Consider the following 22,852-nt stretch of genomic DNA (forward strand, 5'->3'; position numbering starts at 1 on the left):
AAGTAACAAGTATTTTTTGCCCTTGATATATCACCCACAACCACACAATGGCATCCTGGGTGGTAGTAAGGGCTGTAAAAAGCAGTTGCACTTCTCACAGCTGTTTGGTCGTGGTATCCAAACTATTTGACAGCTCTCCTGGGCAGCACATAATCAAATTGGGTTACACAGCTGATCCATTCTTTGATTTGACCGTCCCCCTCAGCATCTTGTGGTCCAGAATCCACCAATATCAGCTTACTTCTAATCATCGGCACTGCGACATAGGTACGTTTTTGCTTTCTTACTTTCATATGCACTTTCTCTTACATGATGTTTATGGCATGTCAACACACGAGTATGATTTCACTTTCTGTCAGAGGGAGAAATGAGTGCTGCACATTGACTTATTGGTTGCCTGTAACCATGCAAACACACAGAAATTACAAAAGTGCTGGACAAAGGCATGCTGCAAACAGACGCACAGAATGGTTAACTATTATGGCATGCCCTTTTAGTCCAAATTTCATAAATAAATAGCTAAATAGATAAATAAAAATGGCTATGAAATAAACCCTGAAATAAATATTTATGGCAATAAATGTATAAATATAGCACGTTTTTCAAAGACTTTTGTTTATTTCGTTACTTTTATTTCATAATGCCACATTTCATTATTTCATAATGCCACATTTCATTATTTCATGGGACTTTTATGTCATAAAGTCTGTCTATTTATTTCATGGGACTTTTATACCATAATGCCTGTTTATTTATTTCATGGGAATTTTATATCATAATGCCTGTTTATTTATTTCATGGGACTTTTATATCATAATGCCGCATATATTTATTTCATGGGACAATATATTTTCATTCTCATATGCAAAAGAACACGCACAAAGGCCCCGCTCAGAGCGACACAAGCAGTGAGATCAGAGCTTGTTGACGTCAAGCAGCCGGTCAATGTAGAAGAACCGTGAAACAAGAATTCCTCTGGTCACAGCTGCTCAGTGATCAGCGCCGCTGTGTCCTGATCAGAGCAGAAATTGCAGTTGGTTTGTACTGAGCTGGACTTTTTGTGTCCTCCTCCACTCTGCTCTCACTTGAACTAAAAAACACTCATCACTAGTTATCAGGACCTGATCAGCACATGAAGTAACTAAGTATCTGTTTGGTTCACTCTAGAGTTTATGAGGCTGCATTTAAACATCATGAAAATGACTGGTCAACATGTTGTGCTTTAACACGAGACTTGACGCACACAGTCAGGACTCAGTGTTAAAATGAGCAGAGCGACACGCAGACCTGATCCGACACCATCGATTAATAACTAAACACATGATCGAAAGTTTATCACATAAATCATCCCAATAACAAAAAAACAAATGTGAACGTGAACCAGTTCATACATCTACATGAACTCAACTTTGAACTCGTTCTTTTTAAGTGTGAACTGGCACAACACGCCAGTGCACCCTTATAAATGATTTATTTCACAGCCATATTTATTTATTTATTCATCTATTTATTTATAGAATGTTGTCTCAAACAGTATTCCATACAAGAGGTGCAGTTATGGTTATAGTGTTAGTACACTTTATGATTCAAATGACAATGAAATTGACATATTGATAATATTTTTCTTGCCACAAATTATAATTCCAATTTTTAGTTGGAATACCTAACACCTGTTTCCTTTTGACAAACTGAATCATGTTATCATAGCTTATATACTTTGAAACAGGGGATCATTTTAATCCGAATGAATTTGGACTTTTGAGTTCAGATACTTTTCAGAAAATGAGCGTGAACTTTTGAAACTTCTATAACACTTGCAGAGAAACCAAAGAAACCATCTGTTTTCAATTTGAAGAAGTATGTCGTTCTTGAAATTTTGTGTTCTCTAGGGGAAACTGATCATGGAGAGTGCCCTCCCTGTTACTGCTTTCAGTGGCAATGTGACTCCAACTATAAATCACGAATCAAGGTAAGATTAAACCAGCTGAGATGACACACACACCTCCAGTATGTGGTTGATTATTCTGATCAGATCCCACTGTGTTAAAGTCTGCGCTTTGCTGCCGACTTTGTTTTCACTTTCCATCTAAGCTGGCTGAGATTTGTTCTTTCTATCTGTGTCCTTTGAATGGAACAGTGACATTCAGTGGCGTTTCTATATTAGGGGCACCTGGGGCACTGCCCCACCAGATCCAGATGAAAAACACCCCATTTCACTATCTTACAGAAAGTGGGGGGAAAAATCAGATCAAGAATTTACTAGTTATGTTATTTATTTCATTTTTATTGGGTTTTCAGTACGACTAACATCATCAAAGTAATTGCATGTTGTGCAATAGTGCTTAAAAAGAGTTACCATAGAATGGTGTGCCTTTAGGCACTCAATAAATTTGGTTATCAAAATAAAATGTAAAACATTAATATTTAAAATATTAATATTAAATCATAACTTTAATTGGTTAAAGTTCTCGCGGGGCACCACCCTTCATAGAAGGGAAAAGATAGCCAATTTATTGATTAAGATCAGTCTAATTTAGATCTAGTTCAATTAGAAATCTCAATATTTTACCATTAAAGGTTATATAATGAACAATGAAGGTTATGGAGTTCTTAACAGTGTAACGGTTGGCAAAATTCACTTATGCAATATTAATGACAGAACATTTGTGAAAGAAGAACATTTATTATTAACATAATAAAGTATAAAAACAATCAAGCTAACTAACTAGGAGGTGTGTGAGTGTGTGTGTGAATGTTAATTAGCATGCTTTAAAGAATGGTCCCAAAGATAAGAGCCCCCCCCCCCCCCCCCCCCCTTCTTCTGAGGTCGCTTCATGGGGGAAGGTTTAACTAGGTGAGACTATGCGTGTCTGTGTGTAGGTTAATCAGATAATGATAGGCAGGGACAAAGCCTGTGGCGAGCCTAACTAGCATTAACCTTCATTTAACTTATACCTACAACGTCAGAGCATATATCAAACTTGTAAACACACAGAATTGAGTAAACAGTCTTGCTTAGCATGTATAATTATTAAGCCCAGATTATGTTACCAGTCCGAGGGAAAGAGGAAAAGAAGTTGCTGTTCAGTTTGCAGTTCTGTGACGTCTCCTGGCTTTGTGGTCGTAGAGTTCTGCATTCGCGATTCTGTCGAGCCGTGTGCTCAGATGCTGGTTGAAGTTTTCCTGCAGGACATCGCATCGCTACGAGGAGTTTGGTAGAGCTTGAAGGGCGAGGAGATTTCCTTGAAGAGTGTGGGCAGGGGAGCTGCCCACACTCTGTTGTCAGAGCAACAGACATAACAGAGAGGAAAAACAAATATAAATCAAAAATGTGTGTATTATATAAGAAAAATCTATATTGGTATGACTGTTGTAAGTCAACCAGATCTGACTCTGCAGTCCTGTTTAAATAAATATCCATTTATAGAATGTTTAACTTTTTGACCCATATCACATCCTTCCACTTCCAAGTGTTGTGGTCATCTGTCCTTTTTTTTATGTATAATGTTTCTAAATAACAATAATAATGAAAATATAACATCCTTAGCTGAGGTGTTCTGAAATACTGGATATTTCCTAGTTATTCATATGTCCGTCCTGTCTTTTTCCCCCCAACCCAGCCCAACATCCTACACTGAATACTATAACTACCTTGAGGGGGACTATGGGATGTGTGAGTACGGGCATTATGGAGCCAAATACCTTCCTTTCCTCTACAGCATTATCTTCATCCTGGGCCTTCTGGGAAACTCTCTGGTCATCTGGGTCACCATCTACGGGGTGCGTCTCCGCAGTATGACCGACGTGTGCCTCCTGAACCTGGCCATCGCTGACCTGCTGTTGGTGTGCTCTCTTCCCTTCCTCGCCCACCAAGCCCGCGACCAGTGGCTGTTCGGAGATGCTATGTGCAAAGTGATCCTGGGCATTTATAATATTGTTTTTTACTGTGGGATCTTCTTCATCTGCCTGATGAGCATCGACCGGTACTTGGCCATAGTTCACGCTGTTTACGCCATGAGAGCACGGACACGGTCATTCGGACTGGTCGCAGCTGCTGTTACCTGGGTGGCTGGATTTCTGGCTTCATTCCCTGATCTGATCTTTCTCAAATTGCAAATTGCCAACTCGACTACGTTCTGTGCTCCGGAGTATCCCTTAACTGAGTCGAGCGACAACAGTTTCTCTTCTCTTCACTTCTGGGGGGTCTTTAGCCTTTTCAAAAAGAACATTTTGGGTCTGCTAGTCCCAGCCCTCATCATGGGGTTCTGCTACTCTCAGATTGTGTGGAGGCTGCTGCACTGCCAGTCGGCCAAGAAACAGGCCATCCGGTTAGTCCTCGCAGTGGTGGTGGTTTTCCTCTGCTGCTGGCTCCCCTATAACATTGCTTTGTTCTTCAAAGCACTGGAGCTCCTGGATCTCTACACAGATTGTGGAAAGAGCCAAGCCATCAGGTTGACTTTACAAGTCACAGAGGCCATTGCCTACGCTCACAGCTGCCTCAACCCCTTCCTGTACGTGTTTGTCGGGGAGAAGTTCAGGAGGCACCTGGTGAGGCTGATAAACACAGCTCCCTGTTGGCTGTGTCGGGTGTTCAAGGTCCACATCCCTCGGGACAGAAGAGGATCACTGTACTCACAAACCACCAGTGTGGACGAGAGGAGCACCGCTGTGTAAAGTCAAGTTCAGGCCACAGTGGCGCTTTGTGAAGGTCGTTTAGATTCAGGTCAAGAATAGGGCAAGATTTTGGCACGTGGCGTTTGAGATAGCCACGTGCCAAAATATATAGGTCTAAAGGAATACAAGAAAGCACATATGACTTTGTATGATTTTTAAAACTTATCATCAAAATTGCGATTTTTCAACTATAACAATATCACCATTACACCATGTACTACGGTGGCCCTGAGAGCTACGGTGGCCCTGAGAGCTCAACGAACTTTGGCCACTTTGTATTTGCTGTAGATTTCTGTAATGTGTTATGTTGAGTTGTGAAATTGATGAAGATGTTTTCTTACCTTGCTTGTGTTTTGTGAACTTGCATGTGTTTTCTTAAGTTCTTAAGGAGCTCTCAGGGCCACCGTAATACGCAGATTTGACCATTTACACGTTTCAATATTTCTCTACATTCAAATCTTGATATTCTTACTATATACACTTTTTTATTTTTATATACATTTCTCTCTTTTTTTATAAACTCTGTGGAGTACGTTAGATTTAATATGTAATGTAAATAGTTAATACCTCAGCAGGGCATATACAGTATGTTTCAAGCCAACATGTGACTTGCACTTGTCCCTCTTGGCAGCTTGAGCAAAAGTCTTAATGCATCCTGAAGCATATTCAGTTTCGCATGTCTATAGCAGCACCACTTTATAAAATGGAGAACAGTAGGCTTGAAAATATGCTTTTCAAACAACACCTGCTTAGAACATTTGCACGATATGTTTGCGATATTTTAAAGTGAGCTTTTTAACAGATTGCATCTGCACCTGCAAGTACGACGTAGTATATTTTTAAAAACGTCTTTTCCCTTGTACTCACATACTATTAGCTGAAGCCACCGTGACCTCATTTAATCATGGGTGGCACAAAACAACAGCAGGAGTGTTATATAGATTCTGACCATAGCGGTTAGGTTCAGAAAAAAAAAAGAAGTTTATTGACACCTCTGTCACACATGCCTCCGTTTTCTTGGTATCAAACAGTTTCACAGCACAAAAAGCTTGCTGCTGCATCGGGAAGCTATATGTGCATTGCAAGCTTCACAGCTTTCTGCAGCAAACCGTTTGCACTAAATCCAGAAAAAACCACGACATCAAAGGGGAAGGATGTCACCAAGCTGCCATTTTAACATGTCTAGCATTTGTGAATCCAAGCATTTTATCATAACATTTTGAATATTTCTACATTATGCATTTCATAAAATGTCATAATAATGGAGGGTGAAATTACTTTAAATAATAATATATATATATGTATATGTATATGTATATGTATATGTATATGTATATATATACATATATATGTGTGTATTCTATCCAAATTACTAAATAATACTCATTATTTGACCATTACTTGGCAGATATTTTGAAACTATGTCACCCAAATGATCTAAAGCTCAATACAATTCCATTATCAGTCTTTTCTCAAAGGGTTTCTATTAATTCTGTACCATAGTTAACTAAATGTAACATGGGTTTGTTACATTTAAAGAAGATATTGAAGGGATGACACGATAAAACATCAACTTATTCCTTCCTATTTCAGATATGAGTGACAATGCGAGCACAATACAACCGCAGCATCCCCCGCCCCCAGCCCTAATTTCAGAACATCCTGTCTGTAGCCGGCTGTCAGTGAGGCGAAACGTCAACAGAGATGCAGGAGACTCACGGCAGCACTTTCTAACCTTGAGTGTAATAAAAACCCAGACATGTCAAGTGGGCCGCGTGCTGGACCGTACCAGCATGTTGCTCCTCTGAGGGTATCAACGATATCAGGTTTTCATCTTATTCTGAAAAGCATACTGTGAACACTTGGTTTTGGTTTTAGTCAGAGTATAACAGCTGTAACATGCAGCCGGAGTGTACATACTTTTGTTATGTTGATTAAATGTATTTCCCCTTTGTCAATAAAATGGTACTATATCCCAAATCAGTTGTTTGGTTACTTTTCTTTGTGTATTGATCTGTACTGGGCCCTGATGGCATTTCCGTCCCTTTGACACTTTTTTCTTCCTGTTTCTCAACGTGTGAAACCCATTTATGTGTCTGGCCTCATTCATGAGGTTTTAACTGAGGCCGACTGTACCCATTTGCAGTTTCCTCCTTCAAAACATAAATGTTCAAATATCCTTTTCACAGTGTATGACTTTCCTCTTGAGATCATTTGTTTTTTGAAAGCTGCTGAAAACTTGCACTCATCATGACCTGGCTCAGGAGACGGCAACAAAAAGGGTAAAACCTCCTTCTGCTCAGAACTGGTGTGCGCATGACTTCCGGTGCCAATTAGCTGTGGCTCCTCCGAGCTCGTATTTAGACACCAGAAACACCTCACGTCCATACAAAGAAAACAAAACTGCGATACCTCTTCACATGGCCTCTGTAACAATGATGCTATAATGGTCAGCTATCTCCACAAACTGCCCCCCCCCCCCCCCTTACAGCCACTCACGCTGCCGTTAAAGAAGCCATCATCACCAATAGTGAGACAGAAAATGGCATCTTGTCTTACAGACTCTCCAGTGCATGGGCCTTTGTCGGCCCCTTGATAGTTTTGCAACTAATCATACGACCTCAGAATTTGGGATGTTTGTATCAGTAGTGTCAGAGGTGAATGATGTGCACGAGTGAAGAGTGTGTGTGTGCAAATGTGCAGGTTGAAATGACTTCAGCACAGTGGACACAGGGGAACTGAGTTACAGCAATAAGTGCCTACAAGGGAGAGGCAGATTACAGACACAAAGAAGCACTTGATGAATAGGAAACCCATTTATATTTTTGTTTATTTGAGAATATTTGAGAAAACTGTCCACAAATAAAAAGTAAATTTAAAGTGACTATGTATGAATACATAACTAACCGTTAGAGGGAGATAAAACACATCTCATCCTCTTTCGTGACCGATGAATGATTCTGGGCAATTTGGTGCAGATCCATATAAAAATCAGGATCCAGTAAATGTATATGTGGTTATATATGGGGGCTTTGGGGCCTTGGGAGACTAGTTATACGTGTAACCTGACCATCGACCAGTTTCTGAACATAACGTTACTCCTTTACTGCCATCTAGTGGCCTTGAAGCATCTTGCAACACAGTACCTGAACAATGTATTTGAATCCACTTGTTTGTAGTAATAACAATAACAATAACAATAAAAATAATAATAATGATAACAGAAATACAAATTATAACAATAATAATAATAAAGAAAATTGAATTGGACTCTGAAAGCCTAACTAGAAGCTACTGTGAAGGTCACAATGATCCCATCACCTCCATAGATTACTGAGAAAATCCCTTTTAATAACGGAGAGTGATCTAGATATCTCAATGTCCTAGTGATTGAACTCTTTGGAGCTTTTCACTAAAAATTAAACCATGAACAAAAAATGGTCAGGCAGGGATTTATGTGTGTGACTCGATGCTCAAGTCATGGACGCAAAGGAAAATGAAAGCTGTGTGTTCACACTCTGCAGCTCCCGGAGGAGATTTTGAAGTTTGCGAGTACAGATTGTCGTCTTGTGGTTTCATGCAAATATTTGCTGCTGCTGCAGCTGAGAAAACACTGGGTTGATTTCACACCTGATAAAAATAGTATTTCCTTTTCACACACACAAACGTGTCTGTTCAAAGTTAACAGATGGCTACTGTGCAGAGATACAGGTTAAACTGACAGATCAACACACATCACAGCTTCTTTTTAAAAAATTTTACCGTGTAATCTCTTTATGTTGATCAAAACAGCTGCCAGTAACATCTCTATTTTGCTCCATGATTGAGCAAGCGATTGTCATTACAAGAAGGTTGCAGAGGTGGGGGGGAAGTGTGTTCCTGGCAGTGGAGCAGCAGCATGTGTAGGCTGCAGATAAGATCAGTAACAGCCCCTCTCTGTTTCATCTCTAAAGCATTTCAGAGATTCAGATCTTCATCTCAGTTTCACTTTACATTTCCCATTGTTGTTTTGATCTTTTAACTTTTTGGTCATATCTTTGTAATCATAGACAAAACAGATAAAAACCAAAAGGGGAATAGCGTGATTCATTTCTCATGGTTTCTAGCATGAATTCAAATAGTTATTGTAACATCAAGTGTCATGTTTTTTTGAATTAGTTTATTATTGGACTTTCCCATTTATTGTGATTGTCTTATTGAGCTGTTTAGGGTTTTTTCCCTACCCGCAACTCATTCTGGGATTACAGCAACCGCCTTCGCCCCCCAGCCCTTGAAGATTATGGGAAATATTAAATGATTAATAATAATAGTTTCATATGTGGGTGTTTGTGGATGTACTGTACTGTAATGTAATGTATGTGCACACAAAGTTTCAAAGACGGCCCCCGCTGTTCCTTGTACGTTTAATGGCAAAATAACAGAGGACGAAAAAAAATATTTACAACACGTAATAACATGTAAACACAATCTTCTGTACAAAGAAATATACATGCAAAAGTAAGAATAAGTCATAATAAGACATTCAAAATGACATTGCTGCAGTCTTCTCCTATGTGTATGTAAAATATGACATATGAGTTTACATCCCGGGCGGTGGGCAAACTGCCCGACCCTCTCTGTACATCTTTACATTATGAGCTGGCTGGGTTTCCCAAAGGCATTTTATTACTTATCTTAATTATCTTTTGTTTTTATTTTAAATGAATAGGCTTTAAGAAAATTCAATAAAGTTAACAACAGCATGAATTTGGGAAACACAGACTCACACCAATAAATAAACATGACACACAATGAGAGACTTAAGACTGTACAGACCAACAAGAGTCGTTCAACTCAAAAAAATTAACTTCTTTAGCATTAAATCAGATCATCTGACAAGCTTCAAAATAAAATGACAAACCATGTGTTATTTCAGTTTCAGCCACCTCTCTAGGTCAGTCACTGAACTGGCACTTTAAAGAAGTTTTCAACAAATTCTTCACCTCACGAATATCAGCTCAGTCAAATGAGAACAATGGGAAGCGATCTCGTTCATTGCAGATACCTGTGAGCGGATAAAAGGGATGTTTCTGAAATGTTTTGTCTCCTTGAGAGTGTAACGCACTCCCCGATCATTTCAATTCCACGGTGGTGGGCCGTGATGGGCATTTTTTCCAGACCTATTGCTCGGTAAAAAATGTCGGACAACTCTGTCTTATGACGTCGAACTGAGGTGCGACAAAATAAAAAAGTTAAATCATATCTAGCAACGCACACCAGCATCTACCTACAAAAGCCAAACAAACGCACACAGCAAACCACTTTGTGCACAGCTTGAAATAAAAAAAAAAAAGACCAAGTGAAGCAATATTTGTTTTAGCAATAACACCTAACAATTTCTTATCACAATAAGAATAAATAAAACCAGACTGAACCTATATAAACACTCATATCTGGGTTCAGTGTGCTCTGTCATAACTTAACATGAGAAATCCTTAAAAGTAAAAAATAAAACACTTTTTAGCAGGAAAAAGAAAACAAAGTCAACTTTGGTTTTGTTACAGAAACTTAAAAACGTAACAGTGACAAAATGAAAGCGTAAGTGCCTGTATTTTATAGATACACATTTTCATACATCATTTCTGAAAATCCTCTGGGGGTACGGGAGGGGGGCGGGGGGGGGGGTTTGCAGATTTTAATACTGAACTTAATACGTAAGAGTTAACACAATACAGACACCTACCGCAGTACCAGGTACGTACATGCCTTTTTTTTTCTTTTTTTTTTTGAGAATACCGCTACAACACAAGTCTTCATAAATAGTTGCATAAACGTTAAAGCTGCAACATTGCACATGGGAGCCGATGCAAATTACAAGTGCATTTCTAGTAGCGCTTTGTCGGTAAAGAAAACCCGGGCGGCTGACGGGCCCGTAGGGAGCGACGTATCTCCCCAAACTGCATGGGCTCACTAATGTCGGGCAAACAAAATAGTTCATGTGAGACTTCAGAATGAGAACTAAAGGCAGGAATATGTTATTTACAAATAAGGCGGATGCAGGTAGAAATCGGAGAAAAAGCTTTGCCGAGTAGCTTTTTTTGTTGCGCGACCGTTTTGGACGTAACTACAATGTGTCTCTGATCGTGGTTTTGGTCTTCGTCTAGAGTGAATGGACCCTGCTGGTGGGTGCACATCTCATTTCTCTTGTTTTATTTCAACGTAATAACTAACCTTTGTTTTTCCCAAAAGGGATTGAATAAAGACAGTTCTGTTTCCTCCCTGTACATGGTTCAATTTACAAAAAGTAACCTCTCCATACAAAAAAAACCAAAGCACACTTTCATGTGTTCAACCGAAAGCAGCCTGAATTACTCTTACACAGTATTCTTCATTTCTCTGTTTATCACTGTCCAGAGCGCAAGACTTGCCCGCGCTGGCTCGATGAGAAAGCTCAATATTATTTCTCCCTGCTAAGATTGAAATCTCAAATGGATTCCAACGGTTCATTTGTTGTGCAGGCATAAAGACAATATGCCAGGGATAAGGGCAGGTGGGGAGAGTCAAAGGGTTTAATCAGCAGAGTAGTCAAGTCAGTCAGCAGCAGCAGGACGTTTGTGGCTTCATGAGGGAAAGGGAAATCGTTGTGGACATGTTGCTGGTGATCCTCTCAGCAGGCTTTTCTTTTTAAACACACCTCAACTGAACCAGGCGACTCATCCACTGAAGTTTCCTGGACACGCAGAGCACATGGAGATGTTCTCACGTCTACCTAGTGGTTTAGCAGGCGGCTCTCTAGGAAGGCCTTGATGGAGCCAATGGGCCGAATGTCGTTCTGGTGTTTTCTTCTCTCGATGAAGGAAATGAGCCTGGAGGTGTCCAGATGTGCCGGATGATGACTCTGAGATGGCGGCTGAGAGTGATTTAAGTTGGAGTGTCCAGTGTTCATCACACCATAAGGCCGGAGCCACGGATCCTGCAGGCAGGAGGCCGCGGTGGGCCGTCGCTCCGGCTCGCCCTGGAGCAGCACGCGGACAAAGTCCCTGGCAGCCGGGCTGACGCCCTGGAAGTAGTCCTCTGGGAAGCTGAAGTCCAGGTGGCAGATGTTCAGACACGTCTCCTCCACACTCTCATCCAGGAAGGGAGAGGCACCGCTTAGTATAACATAGGTCAACACCCCTGTATCAACACACCGGTAAATCGATCAGTCAACCGCTCAGTCAGTTACTGACAGATGAGATGTCAGCCACTCTTCATCATCTTTATTTTTACACATTTCATACATTATGTTTATTTGTAAGAACATTAAATAAATGTGTTTGGGTTAACTCCAACAGTGATGGAGGGATAGTATATAAGTTCCACTACTTCCTTTCCGCCCTCCATTCCTGATGTAACACCAACATTACCAAGACAGTCCTTCACTAGATAATTCATTTATCTAAAAAAAAATCTTGAATTTGTTCCCTATCATCTCTTTTTACTGTATCTATTATTTTAATTAGTAATTCAATTGAAAATCAATATATATCTATCTTAAATGTGTAATCTATACAACAGCAGACTTACCTGAAGCATCAAAATACTAACTCAATATAAATTGGAGTTTTTATTTGAACATGCTCTGCAGTTTATGAAAGCCAAAGATACAAACCACATGGTTTGAGCTACAGACCTAAGCTCCAGAGGTCAGACGTCAGTGAGACAGGCTGACCCAGGACCAGCTCAGGAGCACAGAACTCGGGGCTCCCCAGGAGAGGATGGATGTAGGAGGAAGGAGGGCTCAGCTGCACGGCGTCACCGAAGTCTGTCAGCTTGATGAGGGGCTGAGAGGACGCGTGTTCCACCACAATGTTCTCAGGCTGCAGAGGCAGGGAAAAAATTATTACTTTTTCTTTTTATTGGTCTAATTTCTTTAATTAGACAGAGAGGAGAGTGGAGAGAGGAAACGAGGGAGAAGATTTCTGGCACGAAAAGATTCTCTGGGAAACCCCTCGCCTCCTGCCAGCACATCCAACGACCCACGTAAGATTTCATTTAGTTTTGAAAAACTAATGAATATAGTTTTTTTAGAAGGTAATTGTTAGAAGGTATTTTTTGGAGACTGATATCTATGATGATTTGATGCAGATCCAAATAAAAACGAAGCTCGAGAATTAAATATGTATCCACCCCCCCCGATTACCTGCCAATTCTGCCCTCCTCTTTCAGCCCTCCCCTATGAGAGAGACTGCTTCATGTACAAAGAGAGAATCTGTGTGGGAAGCTGAGAACTAAATCACAGTAGCTGCATTTTATTTTAGAAGTTGAAACATGCTACTTATGCAACATTATGTGGACGGGACACAAAGTAAAAGGAGGGCTAAGAATGAACAAATCTTTTACTAATGCATCATGTTACTATAATGAGCCACTTGTGCAATTTCAGATAATTCTCTGATTGTCTGGAAAGGAGCTTTAGAACGCCTGTGATATTCCCCATGACCTGAGGAGCGATTTAAAAACGGGCGGTTACTTTGAGATCCAGGTGTGCTATCCTCCAGCCGTGCAGGTAGTGGAGGGCTTCAAGAATATCTCGGAGGTAGAGAGCCACTTTCTCCTCTGTCAAGTTTCCCCAGCTCACTATGTAGTCCAGGAAACGTCCCTGGTCTGCCCTGTAAAGGAAACAACTGGGTTAGTAACCAACATCCTATCGAGCAACGGAAAAGTCCCGCAGCAACCTGGGAACCCAGCTGAACTCACATGTCCAGGATGAGAACGAAGCTGCTGAACGTCTCGTACGTGTCCAGCAGTTTGACCAGGTTGGGATGGTCCAGACTCTGCAGGAGTCGGATCTCCTGCAGCACCTGTTCTCGGCGCAGCAGCTTCTTGTTGACGTGTTTCGCTGCCACGGTCCGTTTGCTCCCCCGCTGGTCGCACCGCTTGGTCACTGAGAAACGTCCCCTGTGGAGGGGGAATCACATTTTAAGGAACGTCTGAATACCATGAATTATTTTGTGCGGCGTCCGTGCTCTAGATGAGGGGAATTTGAAATGTCCTTTTTTAAATAATTCTTTTATATATATTTGACTGAGCATCAATGATGCACAGAACAAGATACAATAGAAAGAAACGATGCTCCTGTTTTAGTGTTTTTCCCCCTGACCCCTTGTAATCTCACCCGCCTCCCAATCACAGGGTGAAAGGGACATTTTTTTATTTAACCATTTTCCAACCGTTCTTTAGATGTAGTTTCACTTACTGATCAGTATTTTGCATTTTCAGAACATTTTAATCCAGGAAATGAGTTGTCTCTTCTTATGTATTGTATTGTGTTGTTTTGTGTGCCATACACCGCAGATAAATACTTTTCCTTCAATGCCTGCGTTTCTTTTCCTCAGTGCACTCTTACCTTCCTAGTTCAGTGATCTCTGTGTAGTGGGACTCAAAGTTGCCTTTCCAGAGGACCTCACTGCCATCATCCTGGATACCTGACAACACGTTGTATTCAGATTGGGTTAAATACACCAGCTACTAATGGTACAAAAGGTAAGGAGGGCTTATTTTAAGCGTAGGTTAGGTTTATAGAAGTCAAAATTGGCCATAGGTGTGAATGTGAGTAAGAATCTCTGTAAGTCGGCCTTGTGATGGACTGGTGACCTGTCCAGGGGGTTCTCTGCCCTCTTGCCCTTGTCACCCTCAAAGCATAGGCAGTATAGATAACAAATGGATGGATGTGTGAGAGCAACTTGTTTTAGCAGTTAAAAAAACTCAAACAGATGTGATGTTGCAGCCACGGTATACGCATTCAGGCCATACCACAACGGGACCCTCACCTGAGACTGTGACGCCGGCGTAAGAGGTGACGGTGCCTGCTACGTTTGTGGCAACACACGTGTACACACCGCTGTCCTCAACAGACACTCCGAGGATACACAGGGCTGCCTCCCCTGTCTCACTGTGGAAACAAGGAAGAGGAGATGAGCTGCCAATCAGGAAGCAACGCGCAGGCCTGAGCTTTTCTCCTTTGGATCACTGCACTTTATATCTCTGTGATTCTTCCTGGGCTTTACAACAACATCACTGCAACGCACTTTGCTCCAGTACCAGTCCGGACTCTCTCCGTTATCAGTGCTGCTGCTGAACAAAAAGGAAGCTTGTCATCTCTGTGCTTGCCTCCCTACACTGGCAATTGACTCAAAATATACACTGCCTATTTTTCTTAGCTTGTATGTGCTCTCTATCGATTGCTGAGCTCTGACAGTGGGAGAGTGAGCTTTTGCAAATAGAGCCGGCACCTTTAGGAAGCCTCTGGCCACTGAAGTCCGTGCTGCACAATGCAGCTGCAGGCATAAAACAAACAAACATATGATGTCACCTGTGCGTTATGCTGTAGCGTCCGTTGTTGCTAAGCGTGCTGTTGTCAGGTCCCCGCCAGGTGACTGTGGCCCGGGGGCGACCGCACACTTTACAACTCAGAGTGACACTGTCGCCACTCTCACACGCTACGTCACCAACAGGGATAAGGAACTCTGGAGGAGCTGCAGAGAAAGGATTTAAAGGTTAGGGAGTGCCTTGCATGTGTTAAAAGTTACCAGTTTAAAAATAAGGGCTTGTGACAGGAGGGGATGTTTGTGCAAGGAAATGTAATAATAAGTAATTCAAGCTACTATATTTATAACAGAGACGCTGGAAGTCAGTCGCAGGGGGCTAAGATAAAGTCCATGAGATGCCTAATTTCTATTAAATTGAAGGACCAACAACATTTTATAGCAGTGTTGAGAAGAAAACAATAATTGAAATTGGCTTTAGGGCACAGGTCTTGTCTAACACCGTCGGCGTACCATTTGTACATCAAATAGGCTCGAAAGAAATTTCACTGAATGTTCTAAAAAAATCTACAGATGGCCTGTCACTGTGCTACTCTCAAAATATTACTGTTTGAATATAAATCAAATGAAAGTTTCTTAAATTGATTTTGGAACGCTTTTTGCCTTGCAGTTGCAGTCCCTCACCAGCAGAGGCTGCTGTAACCCCCTCAGCACGCTCACTCCCAGCACTCTTGCCTTGGACCTTTTATGGGTTCAGTCTTTCTTAGTGTTTCCTTTTTCATTTAAAAACACACACATACTCTTCCTGTCCTTCACCAAAAGCAACAATGTGGACTTACCATCATAGATGAAGTTGGGATTTAGAAGCTGTAATGGAAAAAGCAAGAGAAATAATTAGATTTTCTTTGCACAAATAGTTGAAAACGACTTTTAAACGCAGTAGAAGTTGTCTTCACCCTCTCTACCTTGACAGAGACTTTGTTGGCCAGGCTGTCCTGAGACTTGCGGTAGCCGTTCTCCATCTTCCGGCCCTCTTTGTCTCTTTTCTCAGATTTGCGGCGGATACGGAGCGCTGTGTGCCATGACAATGATTTTCTACAACAAGCAAACAAAACAATCATCGGGTTACATTCTGTGTAAGGTAACCATGATGGAAAACAACCACTGTCTAAACCTTTGTCCTTACTTGATGGTTCCTTCAGGGAGCTCGGGCGTGATGGAGGATGAGGTGTGTCCTAATACGTAGCCAGGGATCCAGCCCTCTGCCGCGGGGCTGTGCTCGTTGGCCGCCCTGTACACCAGGAACATGCTCTGCTGGTTGCTGGCTAGTATTTGGACGACTTCACCCTGCACCACGCTGATCTCGTCCTCCTTCACTGCCACGTAGTCCTGGGTCACCAACATGGTGGACACACTGCTGCTGCTACTGCTTTCACTCTGTGAGGAGAGGAGGATTATTAAAAGACTTTCAACACAACAGAATGTGAGTCTGCCCAAACAACACATTCAAATACACGTGAGCAACTACACTCCTGAAAAGAAGGGACGTACAGATGTGTGTCAGTGGCTTCAAAGCAATCAAATTCAGGATTTGATTGACATTAACACACACAAATGACCTCGCTAAAATGCTTGATGCATGCAGCACAGGGAAACACTGCAAAAAATGCTCTCCATCACGCAGAATAACGGTTAAAAACAACTGCACACGTCTACAGTGATGGCTCATATGAGTTACGCCGTGAAGCAGAAGTTAAGATCCTCAGGTCGGAGGTGTCGAGATATGACATGTTTCAAATATGTCTGAGAGGACAGAGTGAAGATGAAGACGCTATCATCTCGAAGAGAGACAGGGCAGGCGGAAGTGGAGCAAACGCCAGCTGGTGTCGTCTCGAGGTTCAGACTAAACTGGCTTAGAGGAAAAAAGGCGAAGGGAGGCGAAGTGAGAAAAAGCTCCTGATATGGGACGAGGTTTGGATTAGAGATTATTGTGTCTGAAGTTTCCCCGAGGAGGAATCAGTGAAAAGGATGAAAAAGGAATTGTGTTTTTTAAAACTCATCTGGTTACTGTTAGTGTCTGTTAGCTGCAGTTGAGAAGCGCACACATATGACGCTCGGTGAGAGAGTCTTAGACAGCAGATACAACAGTTGCTCGGTGAGTTAGATCCACACTGTTAGTACAATCCAGAACCAGAAAATCCTTTCACACACACTGCCGGGGGAGTTAGTGCACTCAGATAGCCGTTAATCTCCGTCGGGTAGATGCTGCATGTACAAGCCATTCTCAGAGCCAGTGGCAGGGTGACTGAAGGCGGTGGTTAGTCACTAGTGAGTAGCTCCAGGCCTCGCTGAAGCCTGGGCCTCGACTTGGCATCTTACCCCGTTGCTCTGGGTGGACTGTATGGACTGTTCGCTGGTGGAGGAGCAGGTGCTCATGCGGTCTATGTCCTTACTGTGCGTAGAGTGGCGGTGATGAGAGGGCGTCCCGTGGCTTCCTCTGCCCAGAGAATCTCCTCCACCGTCACTTGTGTAGGAGAAGGATCCAGGACGGCTGGTGTGAGAGGGAGGTATAGCTGGGACCATAGCCCAGAAGACGTTGCCTTTATGGGCCGGACTGGAGGGGACCAACGACTCCTTTCCTCCTCCTCCAGGCGACTGAGGCGTTATCAGAGGAGCCACTGTCCCGATTCGAGGTTTTTTTTGCGGCAAGTTCAGGGGAGCCACGGCCATTTGTGGTATTCCAGCTGTTTGATGTTTCTGGGTTTCCTCAAAGCCTCCGAGGCCTTGTCTGCCCTCCATGCTGCCTGACGACCTGTTACTGTTATTACTGTTACTTCCATGAGGATTATCCAGCATCCTCATCTTAGGGACCTCTGAGGCTAACAGCTCCCCGTTTGTCGGGGTGTCAGAGAAGGGGTTAGAGGGGAGGGATTGAAGGGGAGGGTGGCAGGGTGACCACATACCTGCTGATCTGTCGGGCCCCTCGGGGCCCGGGGGGTGGTGGTGGTGGACGGGCTGGGGGAGGCGAGAGGACGGCTGGGGGATGCGGGAGGGTCGGGAGCGAGGGCCGCACAGAGAGGAAGAGCTGCCCCCTGATCCTCCAGAGCCACCGCCGCCACCTCCACCGCCCATGTTGGCGGTACTGTTGGAGCTGCTGCCTCCTGGCAGTCCTCCGGTGCTGCTACTGCTGGGTGGACCACCCGGCCCGCCGCCACCCACGTGGTTCCTCTGGTACTCTATGGGGGATGTGAGAGCTGTGGGAGCGGATGAGTGAAAACGTTTCATTTAAGAAAACACAATTTGTGTAAACCCTTTGGATTACTCAGTTCCAAAAGGCTGGAAGACCTCAAAATCCTCTATGCACAGTATTAAACCCAGTGATGTCTTACCATTGAGGAAATTGCGCTGGTTCTCCAGTATCTGGCTGACCTGGTGGACCCACACTTGACTGACTCCAGGACTCATTGAGTGGAGGGTGTACCTCTCCAGGCTTCCACTGGAGGATCTGGAAGTAAGTGTAAACTTGCAGGGGTCGTCTGTATTTTCTTCTAGACCCAACCAGCTCACCTGGAGTAATGGGACAGAGCAGGAGGGAAGGAAAAGAGCGGTTTGGATAAAAAGTTAAAAGGAAAAACAGCCATGTTTGCAAGAAATTGTTTTTTTCTAACACTTCATTGTGCTGCACTCACCTTGATGTTGTTCTTGAAGAGGTAGCCAGGAGTAGAGAAGCCCTTCTTTTTGTCCAGGGGCTCACTGAAGATGACGATCTGCTCAAACAGGAAGACTCTCCTCTCCTTCATCCTGGACAGAAGTCCTCCATCCTGGTCGGACACCATGAAGGTGTCCTGGAGGATCAATCTGCCCTGAGCCACAATCTTACCCTGAAGAAGTAAAAGTAAAAATGATTGCACACTGACACCTAGTGGATAACCCTAACACTACATTGTTTCATTCTGAACACACACAAGTCTTACCTCGAAGCCTTGAAGGCGACCAACATTCATCATGTCATTGCAGCGTTTGGGGACCACACACATCACCTCCACAGCTTTCTAAAGGAGAATGAAAGAGTACAACAAACACTTAGGGACATATTTCTTGCATGAGAGCAAAGCAAAAGACATGATGGTATCTAGTTGTTTTAATAAATGCACAGTGGCAGCTCTCCTTACCTCCAGCTCCAATGTGTCCACTCCAGCCTTCTTAGAAATTTTGTGAAGATCCTGAGAAAGAGAAATGGTGTGGATCAATAAGTTCACCATGGGCAGAGTTTGTTGATTGTTTGAAAGCTGCCTGCACCGTTAGATTTACCTTCAGCAGCAGCTGGTACTTCATTATGCGCTGAACAGGTTTGATGAGCAGGTCAGTGATCTGCAGTCTGTGGCCCATTCGCTGCTTGAGGTCCTGAATGAAAGAAAATAGAAAAACTAATTAGTGAGCAATACACCAGAGATAATCTGTTTAGAGGTAAAATAAGACAGGTGTGGTGTGAGATGGTGTAGAAAGGGTTTCACAGGCTTACTTCAAAGTAAGTGTCGATGTACTCTGACACGATGTGCTCAGATTTAGGTTTGTTCTGACAGTACACGATGTACATGTGTAGCCTCCGCTCCTGTGGTCAAAACAGAGCCAGAAAGCAAAGTCAGCTTTTAAAACACGAGAAGAAAAAACAAAGACAACTTAGAAAAACATTATTCCCTAATTTTCTCTATTATATTCATATTCAGGATGGATGCGGTTATATTGCTAAATATTACCTGTTTGACGAACAGAGTAGCCAGCCGGTCAGGATCCTCCAAACACCTCTCAAGTTCTCCCAGGAAAAAACTTTAATGAGATAAAGAGAGGGGAAAAAAATAAGCTGTGATTTAATCTGCCAAGGAATGTGGTCTTGACTACTGTATGCTTTTATTCTTCAGCAGATAATATTATTCTATTATTCTATAATTGCTCCACTCCAAGGAGGTGATGCTTTCATGCTGTTCACCCACTTATTTGTCATTCTGCGTTTCAGCTGGATTACACACAACAAATTCATTTCAGATTTCCATGAAATATTGTGGAGAAAATTCTGTAGAAATAAAGATTTTTTTTTTACCTTCAATGATGGTATAACTAGGGGTGGGTATCAAAAGTCCTCCCCCCCTTACAGTTTTAAAATGGCACTGGTGCCTAAATCGTGCCAGAATTTATACTTTTTTCTATAAAAAAACAAGGTTTACTATTTTCAATTGCTAAGACAAATTAGAAGCTGAAATTCAATCAGTTATATTTGTACTAGAATTAGTGGGGCATATTATCAGAAGGAGACTGTCCACATACTCTTTATGCCAGTCATAGATCTGATGAATGTTTCCAAAGACGATCTTGTCTTTTCCTCTCATGTCGTCTGGAACTCCTTCCTCCTTCATCCTGCTTATGTAGCCCTGCAGGGAAAAAGTCAACTTATTTGTAAAATATGCAGCAAACACTGATTAAAGAAGACTATCTTGCAAAGTTCAAATTAATATAGTTATCTCTTATTGAATTAATCTTACCTCCACCACTGATCCCAGGTCCCTGACATAGTCTCTCTCAGTCTCCACAAGTTCCAGAAGCACATAACTGAGAGATAGAAAACAGAAATTGTCACTGTGTAACACAAATGCAACACACTCAGCCGTGGACCAACGTCAGAAATGCTCCATATAAGCACACAAATGGAGACAAAGGCGATGAAGGGATGGAAGTCCAAGCAGGTTTTTGTTTATCGAAGCACAAACAAGACACAGGCTCGTAACTCACTGTCTCCTCTTGAGGAAGCCGGACTTGCGCTCGTCCAACTCGTCGATGGGCGAGGAGGAGGAGAGGAGGGAGTTGTCGGAGGGGTTGAAGGAGGGGGAGCTGCTGTCGCCCTGCTCCATCGACAGAGAGCTTGGACGATCCTCCAGAGACTGAAGAAAGAGGAGAGGGAGAGGGGGAGTCAGAGGCTGAGAGTAGATGTGATCTTCTCTTCATTGTGCAATGAGGTTTCAGGGCTGGATTGAAGAAAAAAGATTTCCGAGATTCCAAGAATAATGTTGTAATAATATGAAAATAAAGTCGTTTCAAGTGTACCTGATATGCTTTGCATCAATGCATAATTCATTTTCATTGTTCAACATGGATTAAATTAAAGCTGTGTGTATCGACTTTGGTATGTGTGTATGAGGTTGAGTGCAATGTCCATTTGTTGGAACAGTGGACAGCTGGCACAGTGAGTCAGTCCTGACAGCTGACTGGTAGGCCATGATGCCATTCTCTGTTAAAAACACCAGAGAAGGGTGTGCGTGTGTGTGTGTATGTGTGTGGTTGTGTGTGAGCTTGTACGAACATCGATTGGAATTGTTCTGTGTACAAATGTGCCACATTGGCTTGTACGTGTGAGTGCCGATTATGAACTCTCTCTCACCATCTTGCTCTTCACCAGCTCCTCGATGGCACTGACCAGCTCCGCAGCACTGGGTGTCTCTGAACTACTGGGACGACCGGAGAGGCGACACGCAGACTGGAAGAGAGAGAGAGAGAGAGAGAGAGAGAGAGAGAGAGAGAGAGAGAGAGAGAGAGAGAGAGAGAGGGAGAGAGAGAGAGAGAGTTAACGGTTAAGGTCATAAAACATATGGAGGTGGTGCTGCATGCAGACAGGTGTGATGCAGCATCTTTGCATGTGATCAGTCTCACCATTGCTGAGTGTGGACCCCGATATTCCACATGTCCCAATGAGGACTGGTGGGTGTGCTCTCCCTGATAAGAGGGTTAATCGGGGGCCAAGTTGGAGCCAAACACAGGTTATGAAGGGGGTTTTGATTTGAAGGGAAAGCTCAGGGATTGGACTGCTCCATAAACACGAGCACCATGATTGGTCAAGCAATTTATATACAGCAAACATTGTTGCTTAACACTCCACTTGGGGAGAGTCTTACCCTCTGCCACAGGATCCTCTGTACACAACAGAACTCAATGGGGATTTACCATTTAGTTCCACATACACCTCAGTGAACACGTGAATGGAGGAGTATAATACACACTCCATTGAATGACAGTTAGTTGGTGGGAGAGAGAGAAGAGCAAGAATCAAAAAGAAAAGTGAAATAACGAAGGATCCAAAGTGGAGATGATGAAGTGGTTTTACATGGAGAGATAGGGAAACTGGGCAAGAAGAGAAGCAGAACAGAAATCAACGTAATGCTGAAGGAAGGAACATGCAACCATTAAATAATAAGAGGAAACAAAAGAAAAACGATTAGTGCCAAAGTAAAACTTTAGCTGTGTAATTGTAAAGCTCTCTGTGAGGATGAGGTGATATTTATGAGCCAAACAAAAAAACCTGGCTGCTTATATTATATATCACTATCATTCCTTTTGCAAACAACATTCTTCTTTTCTCTAAGTTGACATATTGAATCTGAATTTTGTAATATTACAACTGTATTCTTACAAAATACAACTTTTCCTCTCATATAAGTCTATTTTTGCAATCTCAGAATTTTTTTCTTTAAATGATTAAAGTGATATTTATGAACCAAACACAAAACCTGGCTGCACAAATTAGGAAGAATACGATTTTTTTCATTCTGTCTATACCTCCAATTTGAAATATTTAATATCGTGACTTTATTCTTGTAAAATAAAGACTTTCTTCTAATAATATTTTGACTTTATTGTCTAGTTTGTACTCGTAAAATTTTAAAACTGCATAAAAGGACAAAATATAAATTAAAATTATTTTATTTTTTCTTTAGGTTTACGAAACCAATTTGAATTATTTTTTAATTATTTCATTAAAATCTGCGAAGAGATTATATATAATATTATATATGTGTATATATATACATATATTCTGTGTGCATGAATATAAGCATGTGCAGCTCATT

General features: G+C 42.3%; 2 protein-coding genes across 4 annotated transcripts in view; one reads left to right on the top strand and one right to left on the bottom strand.

Annotated features, from left to right (window-relative positions):
• The first annotated feature begins 1,906 nt into the window (after positions 1–1,906).
• cabz01093075.1 lies at positions 1,907–6,632 on the top strand. Its single transcript, XM_062399421.1, has 2 exons — positions 1,907–1,969; positions 3,621–6,632. The coding sequence occupies exon 2, from the start codon at positions 3,670–3,672 to the stop codon at positions 4,672–4,674; it is 1,005 nt and encodes a 334-aa protein (XP_062255405.1). The 5' UTR covers positions 1,907–1,969; positions 3,621–3,669; the 3' UTR covers positions 4,675–6,632.
• A 2,428-nt stretch (positions 6,633–9,060) lies between these two features.
• The window catches only part of triob (trio Rho guanine nucleotide exchange factor b), a 110,441-nt gene continuing 96,649 nt past the window's right edge, over positions 9,061–22,852 (bottom strand). For 2 of the 3 annotated variants that reach the window (XM_062399206.1, XM_062399205.1), the window contains exons 40-61: positions 21,391–21,486; positions 20,745–20,893; positions 20,498–20,564; positions 20,283–20,386; positions 19,718–19,787; positions 19,483–19,572; positions 19,272–19,364; positions 19,133–19,183; positions 18,935–19,012; positions 18,650–18,841; positions 18,350–18,527; positions 17,340–18,214; positions 16,147–16,397; positions 15,926–16,055; positions 15,800–15,827; positions 15,008–15,170; positions 14,466–14,587; positions 14,042–14,120; positions 13,393–13,593; positions 13,166–13,304; positions 12,326–12,512; positions 9,061–11,829 (exon numbers count right to left, since the gene is read on the bottom strand). In XM_062399206.1, the coding sequence (XP_062255190.1) occupies positions 11,423–11,829; positions 12,326–12,512; positions 13,166–13,304; positions 13,393–13,593; positions 14,042–14,120; positions 14,466–14,587; positions 15,008–15,170; positions 15,800–15,827; positions 15,926–16,055; positions 16,147–16,397; positions 17,340–18,214; positions 18,350–18,527; positions 18,650–18,841; positions 18,935–19,012; positions 19,133–19,183; positions 19,272–19,364; positions 19,483–19,572; positions 19,718–19,787; positions 20,283–20,386; positions 20,498–20,564; positions 20,745–20,893; positions 21,391–21,486 (3,750 nt within the window). In that variant the 3' untranslated portion in view covers positions 9,061–11,422. Of the gene's footprint in view, positions 11,830–12,325; positions 12,513–13,165; positions 13,305–13,392; positions 13,594–14,041; positions 14,121–14,465; positions 14,588–15,007; positions 15,171–15,799; positions 15,828–15,925; positions 16,056–16,146; positions 16,398–17,339; positions 18,215–18,349; positions 18,528–18,649; positions 18,842–18,934; positions 19,013–19,132; positions 19,184–19,271; positions 19,365–19,482; positions 19,573–19,717; positions 19,788–20,282; positions 20,387–20,497; positions 20,565–20,744; positions 20,894–21,390; positions 21,487–22,852 lie in introns of those variants that run through there. The other variant, XM_062399207.1, reaches the window with a different exon arrangement.

Source organism: Platichthys flesus, chromosome 11 (genome assembly GCF_949316205.1).
Source record: "Platichthys flesus chromosome 11, fPlaFle2.1, whole genome shotgun sequence".
Taxonomy (NCBI): domain Eukaryota; kingdom Metazoa; phylum Chordata; class Actinopteri; order Pleuronectiformes; family Pleuronectidae; genus Platichthys; species Platichthys flesus.